Below are 7315 nucleotides of genomic sequence, written 5' to 3'. Positions count from 1 at the left end.
CCTCCCTTCCTCCCTTCCTTTTTTTTTTTTACAGAGACAGGGATTGAACTCAGGCCCTTGCGCTTGCCAGGCAAGCACTTACTCAACTGAGCTATCTCCCCGGTCCCTGAAGTGTTCTTCCTGCTTAATCCAACCAAAGATAATCTGAGAGGGTCTGGATTAATAGTACTGAGTTTGGAAGGAGCATAGGAAGCGGCAGCAGCTTCCTCACCCTTACCAGCTCTAGCCTGACTGTCCAGTGTAGTGGCTTCTGTGCTGGTCTGAAGTGAAGGGTCCTCAAGGTAAAGATCAAGGCTCAGTGGAATTTGGTACGTGCGGTTTCCCAATGAAAGAAAAGCCCCCGGGCTGGGCTGGGGAAGGTAACCCCAGTGTCTGTCTGTTATGGAAGCTGTGTCCGGAGCTTGCAAAGTGGTCACTTTGCCTGCTGACCATGTCATCCTCTTTATAAGACATTGTTCCTGTGGCAGCAGTGCCCGCGTCAGCTCTCATGCTGTGTGGTCTAAGAGCTGAGCCGAACTCGTCTGATACAGTACTTGATGGCGCAGTCGCTGCTTTGTGCCTGCTGTCCGTGCAGAAACTAAAGTGACTAACACTGGCAGACAGGAAGAGTAGCAAGGGCCCTTAAGGTGACTTCAGTGTTACTGTTGAAACCAATGTGGAACATAAAGCTGTTTCCTGAAGGTCCTTTTTTTTTCCCCCCATTTCTGGGTATTTGATGCTGGACTTCCTAAATGCTAGGCCAACGCTGTACTACTGAGCTGTATCTTCGGCTCTTTCTTAAGATTTATTTTAAGATAGGATCTTGCTAAATTGTTTAGTCTGGCCTCAGGCTTGTGATCCTCCTGAGTACCTGGCATTACCTGGGCTTCGTGGCTCCTTTGCATCTCAAGGTGACTTTCGGGGGTATGGGGGGAAGTGTTCGGCCATAGTTTGGTGCTTCCTAGTCATCTAGAATCAGGCAACAATCCCAAGGAATTGCGGTCCTGCTCCTTCTAGTCCACGTAAGTGTATACTGTACGTTCGAGCTGGCTCTGCAGCTCATTGTAGAGCGCATGCTTACATATGTGAGGCCCTGGGTGCCATCTCCAGTGCGTGTGTGTGCATGCGTGCTGGAAACCTAATGTTTGGAGAATACTTTTTGTTTTTGAGACAAGGCCTCACCATGGAACCTAGCCTGGCTATCAGCTCTCAGTGATCCTCCTGCCTCAGCCTCTGGATTGCTAAGGCAACCGGTGTGGGCCATTATACCCACAAGAATGTTTTCTCACTTTCAAGAATTGGGGGGTGAGCTTTGGCAAGTATGAGATAGGTATTGTTACCCTTTTCTGTCTTTGGACCCCTGATATATGTGTTACCTGCAGTGGTTAGGGGCAGTGTAGGAGCTCTTCCTAGAGCTCATCTCAGTTCTGGTGTTCTGGTTGTACCCTGAAGCTTCCTCTCTAGGTTATGGAGATCAGCTCAGAGAGAAATGGCAGTATGGCTGATAGTTCCTGCTTTGGGAACACCACTTCCTCGTGGTCCAGGCTGGCCTGGCCCGGCCGGCCGGAAGCACGCTGCAGTGTGGGACGCTCTGCGTGTGAGCAGCAGTGAGTGCCGCTGGCTTTTTTCTCGAGTTACCGTCCTTTGCTGCTAGCATTTGTAGTTCTTGTCTCCTTTTGAGGGAAGTATAATTATATTCTTTGCCTTTTGCATACGTTTAAGTAGCTGCTCATCTTTGGGACTGGATGTTGAATTGTTCCTCCAGCTCATACGTGGAGCTTACAAAATGCTGACAGTTGCTGTAGAAACGGTATCTGGCAGCTGTGACATAGTTGGAGCTTTTTGCACTCAAAAAAATTCCTTTGTAGGCCTTGGCAAGTTATTGTTTTTAAAGTTCTTATATACTGGGTAGTTGATTTTAGGAATAAAAAGCAGTCAATGTTTTATTTGCCATCTGAGGAACTACAGAAGGATTCTCTGGGTTCTGAAAAACCACTCAGGGTCTTGTGAGTGTTTGCAGGTGACAGTGTTCTCCCTGTGAAGTAGGAAATCCCAGTTACCCAGCAGCAGTTCTGGGGATGGAGCCCTGGCTATGCATGTCTGAGGGAAGGGCTCAGCTCTGGGCTGCCCCTCACCCCGCCCTGTAGTAGCTTTTTTATTTTTCTTTTTAAGACAGGGTCTGGCTCTGCCATTCAGGCTGGCCTCAAGCTCACTTTGTAGCCCAGGCTGATCTCAAACTCACAATGATCCTCCTGCTTCAGCCTCCTGAGTGTTCGGATTATAGGCGAGTGCCACCACACCCAGCACCTGTAGTAGCTTTTAACTAATGGTAGGCACTTGGGCCTCATGAGACTCATACTTTAAAGCTCTACTTAGCTTTTGAAACAAACTCTCATCATTGATCACTTGAAGAGAAACACATGTATTGCTCTTCTGAGACGCTGCTCTGATTGTTTTTCTCTTAACCAGACAATACAAAACCAAATGGAAAGAAAGTGGTAGGCGATGTGGCGTATGAGGAGGCCAAGGAGAGGGCTGGCTTCATCACACCGGTCCCTGGGGGTGTTGGGCCCATGACTGTGGCAATGCTGATGCAGGTGTGTATGGGTCTCTGTGATCCTTAACCCCCCACCCAGGGCAGAAAGCCTACTGAGAAGTTGAGTAAAGATGCCAGTCAGTTGAAGGAAGAAAGAGAGTGGAAGAGCAGATAAATAGTGCCTGTCACGTAATTGGGGGAGATGGCAGAATTCTTACTTCCTTTCTGGGATTAGAAAGATGCATGCACACTGACTTGGCAAGCTCTCTTTGGTTTACTTGCTTTGCACGGAGCTCCAGAACATGCTGGGTACCTGTGGACTTGTGTAGAAATAAAGTGTGACACGGGGAGCCTGGAGCAGTTGCATTTGGGGTTTGAAGTGGAGTTTGGAGCTGAGGTAAAGGTTGAGATAAGCACCTCCCATTTCTGTCATTCTGCTTAGAGCACAGTGGAGAGTGCATCGCGTTTCTTGAAGAAATTTAAGCCAGGAGTGTGGACGATTCAGTATAACAGTCTCGACCTGAAGACACCTGTTCCCAGGTAAGAATGAAGTTGTCCTGTCTTAGGACTTTGGATTTCTGGTGTGTCGCTGTCATTAGTGTATACATGTATGCATCTGCTGAAAACATAATCCAGGGGATGGGAGTGGGTGTGTCCTTGCTAATACGGATTAAGTTCAGTGGGCAAACACTGATACTTACTTTCTGTGTTTTTAAAGTGACATTGATATCTCACGGTCTTGTAAACCAAAGCCCATTGGTATTGTGGCTCGAGAAATTGGCCTGCTGTCTGGAGAGGTGGAATTATACGGAGAAACGAAGGCCAAGGTCCAGCTGTCGGCACTCGAGCGCCTGAAGCACTGTCCTGATGGGAAATACGTCGTGGTGACTGGGTACGGCCCTGCTTTTGTTGCCCACAGATTTAACTTTCGTCTTGGTTGTTCCCACCCAGCGTGCATGTGCACTCAGCAACTTCTGTGGGGTGCCTTTGGGGAGGTGTTGGCATGTCACATGCCTTTGATCTTTGTAGCAACCTTGTGAGTTAGAAAAGAGCAGAAGAATGGAAATCCTTCAGAGATGAGTGTGGTGGTCAAGTCTCTCCATCTAGTAGATGGAAGAACTCAGTTTTCAAATGGAATTGCTTTTGTTTAAACCAAAATTCATTAAATACATCTCCCGAAGAGTCTTTTTTATTGCAGTGTTGAAGTTCTATATAAAAGCTTTTTTCCCCCTTCTGTGGATCTTGGAGGCAGAATGCAGAGCCTTGCATATGCCAGGCAGATGCTGCACAGCTGCGCTACACTCCAGCCCCAAGTTAGTTCTTGACACTGCAAGTTGAGAAATTCAGTCACAGTGGTACCTGACTAAAAGGTCAAATGCCAAGTATGTTTGCAGCGAGAAGAGCTAAAATACAGTGTTTTGTTTAAATTGTTTTGAAAATTACAACCAAGACTCATAGAAAAGATCTTTTTATTTATTTATTTTTATGTCTTTGGTATAGGGTCACACTGCGCAACTTAGACTCATAGTGACCCTCCTATTTTCAGCCTCCCCAGCGCTGGTGCCACTACGCACAGTCTCAGTGGCTGCTTCGGTGTGCCCAGGGGTGGTGCCGGTGTGGCGTGTGGTGTCTGGGCTCAAACCCCAGTCTCTGCGCTTGCCTAAGCAGGTGCTGAGCCCGCTGAGCTGTCTTGCTGAGCTGAAAAGACATTTTTCAGGGCTTTTATCTTTCTCATTTCATCCTCTAGGCTCTGCTATATCTGACTTAGTGACTTAGATAGACTGAATTTTGGGATAAACCTCTTCCTCATTTCCTTTTATCTGAAGAATAACTCCAACGCCCCTGGGAGAAGGGAAAAGTACAACCACAATTGGGCTGGTGCAAGCCCTTGGAGCCCACCTTCACCAGAATGTCTTCGCGTGTGTGCGACAGCCTTCTCAGGGGCCCACCTTTGGGATAAAAGGTACTCGTGGGGCTGCGCTGGGCGCCCAGGGGGCAGCTGCCTCTTCTTCAGTCCTCCCTGACCCACGAGGCCCATGAATGCTCTGGGGGTCTTCTGCTCACTCGTATGCCGCCACCCCCCAGAGCCCGCCGTAGCAGTGCACTTGGTAAGACTCATCAGATCAACCCACTCCTGTCACTATTTGACACTGCACAGAGGTGCTCTGGGATTGGAGGTACTTTTATTTGACCCTAGTCATCCACTACCACAGTAATAATAAAGCTAATTGTAACTACGTGTTCTGCTGGAAGCCAGGCAGAGGTTGCCTGGTGGGAGTGAGAAGTGCCTGTCTCTTGAGCTTCTGCTCGGTGCTGGGCATTATGCTAAGCAGGGGTGCATGTTACTCTGTTTTATCCTCCCTTGTGCGATGGTAGGATTGTTGTTTTAAGATAGCAGCAGTGGGACTGCATTGTGAACTTGGTCACAAGCACCATTCATTACCAGGCCAGCTGTACCAGTTATTTCAACCTCCAACCCTGCATCATCCACACAGTGCTTGATTGGATGAGAACAGGATGTCAGTTAACTCCGTAACCTTCAGATTTTCATAAAAACAGGGACTTTTAATTAAAGCTATTTAATTACGAGTTCTTTGAGCTAGCTTTCGTGTTTGCTTGGTAACAGGACATCACATTCTGCTGTTCCAGTAATTACCAGGAATGTTGACACCAGGCACCCCTGTGTCCACCACGTGTGTACACCTGCAATGACTTGGTCCCGCCCTTGACTTGGTCTTGACCCCCTTTGACTCCAGAATGAGGCTTTTCCTGTGCTGCTTAGTGTACTCTCTTAATTTTCTTATTGCAAAGTAACCTCATTGTGGGCTTCCTGCCTCACAGAAATAAAATCTGTATTCCAGACATCTCACTAGATGTGGTACCCCGCACACTTTTGACTGGCCTTTTGTTTATAACCAAATGGGCCATCAGAACTCTATTCGTAAGCTGTTTTCTAACATGTGTCACCTCTTCGGGAAGAATTGGAGGCTCTGTTAGTGTGTGTAGCTTAAATATTCCTTCCTTCCTTTCTTTTTATTTTTAAAGCCAGAGTAGGCTTATGAGAGTAGGAAACTGAACAGGCTTGCCTTTATGTAACTGTCAGCTGGGTCTTTGAACATGTTAGGAATCACAGGGAACCTTTTCTAAAGATAATGAGTAGGTATATGTGTATGTGTTCACAGTTTGTCACTTAGACTCAGATTTCAGCTGAGAGACTATTCAGCTCGAACAAGATCAAGTGTTTTAGCATGCTACAAGAAAATTAGAAAACAATCAAATCTGTCCAAATGATGATACACAGTAAACAAATAACCTGCTTAGTGGTTACAGAAGTCATTTTGCCTGAGCACGCGCTGAGCCCCTCCCCTTGGTCTGTCCCCTAGGTGGCGCTGCAGGAGGCGGCTACTCCCAAGTGGTTCCTATGGAAGAGGTAAAGCGGTGCAGCCCCGGTAGCACCGATCCTTTTATAGCTTCACTATAGCTTTTTTCCTCTAGAGATCAACTTGTTTTTTAGATAGCTTACAGAACAAATGACTTGTTTCTCAGCAAGAAAAAAAAAATATTGATATGTAAACTTGTGACAGAATTTGGTTCCTGTCTGGCTTTTGATGAGAATGATTATTTTCAGCAAGTGGTCAAATGAAATGTGGTATTGAAAAGCACCAGCACACAGTGAATTCAGAGTCCTGACAACTGAGAACAATGTGTGGAGACGCCTCACTCGCTGTTAGGGAGTGTGTGCTTAGTACCCTTGTGGTTTAAGGCCAGTAGTGGGGCGCCTGGGCCCCTGGTTCTGCATTCAGGAAGAGGTGCGCTCAGGCCAGACAACCCCTCATCTGCTTACAGGCGCTCCTGCTGGAGCCCCTAGCCACACTGCCACCAGTATAGCATTGGTGTGAACATGGGGGACAATTTGGCTGTCAAAAAGGAAGGCTGGAAAGACCCAGGGCAGCAGGAGACTGATGTGACTTGTGTTTTTTCGTAGTTCAACCTCCACCTCACTGGTGACATCCACGCCATCACTGCGGCCAATAACCTTGTTGCTGCAGCCATCGATGCCCGCATGTTCCATGAACTGACACAGACAGACAAGGTAGGGTGCTGGGGACTTCAGAGGGCAGAAACCTCACGTTAGTGCTGGCCCCTTGGGTACCAACACAGATAACAAGGCACCGGGAGCCCCCTCACCTAAAAGCCCTTTTCCTGCTTTTTCTTAAGGCTCTCTTTAATCGTTTGGTTCCATCAGTAAACGGAGTAAGAAAGTTCTCTGACATCCAGATCCGAAGGTTACAGGTAAGGTTTTTGCTTCTTTGTTTGTGGTGGTTCATGAAATCTGGTGATTGATAAGGAAGTAACCGTCCTTAGAGCAGTTTATTTTGCATCTGGTTATATCTATTATGGTAGGTTGTATAGATGGCAAGGGCAGGTGCTAGTGGTTGTCTCTCATTTATTTATAGTTATAAGTGGTTAGACTTGGAATAGAGCATTAGCCGCCGGCCCCAGCTAATAGAGAACTGCTGCTTCAGGTATTGGGTGGATAAGAGTCAAGGTGCAAGAAGGCCAGCCAGATAGCTTAGCAAACTAAATTTCCTGCTTAGGCAGAGCGCAGCGGCTGGGGTTCAATCCCCAGCATGCTGGGCCAGCCCCACCCCTGGGGCACGCTGAGACAGCCATTGAGACTGGGTGTGGTGGTACACGCTTGTAGTCCCAGCACTTGGGAGACTGAAAACAGGAGAATCTCTATGAGTCCAATCTACATCGTGAGACCTGTAGACCCTGTACTAAATACATAAAGGGGGG

The 7315-nt window shown here is 47.5% G+C and overlaps 1 protein-coding gene across 1 annotated transcript in view; it reads left to right on the top strand.

The window, feature by feature from the left end:
• Positions 1-7315, top strand: part of Mthfd1 (methylenetetrahydrofolate dehydrogenase, cyclohydrolase and formyltetrahydrofolate synthetase 1) — a 62484-nt gene that overhangs the window by 31688 nt on the left and 23481 nt on the right. The window contains exons 9-15 of the mRNA XM_004624791.2: positions 2449-2576; positions 2958-3055; positions 3234-3407; positions 4342-4478; positions 5899-5945; positions 6501-6608; positions 6734-6808. Coding sequence (XP_004624848.1) covers positions 2449-2576; positions 2958-3055; positions 3234-3407; positions 4342-4478; positions 5899-5945; positions 6501-6608; positions 6734-6808 — 767 coding nt within the window. The remainder of the gene's footprint in view (positions 1-2448; positions 2577-2957; positions 3056-3233; positions 3408-4341; positions 4479-5898; positions 5946-6500; positions 6609-6733; positions 6809-7315) is intronic.

The sequence above is a fragment of the Octodon degus genome, unplaced genomic scaffold, assembly GCF_000260255.1.
Source record: "Octodon degus isolate 3935 unplaced genomic scaffold, OctDeg1.0 scaffold00007, whole genome shotgun sequence".
In the NCBI taxonomy this organism is placed as follows: domain Eukaryota; kingdom Metazoa; phylum Chordata; class Mammalia; order Rodentia; family Octodontidae; genus Octodon; species Octodon degus.
This window is presented reverse-complemented; position numbering and strand designations above follow the sequence as displayed.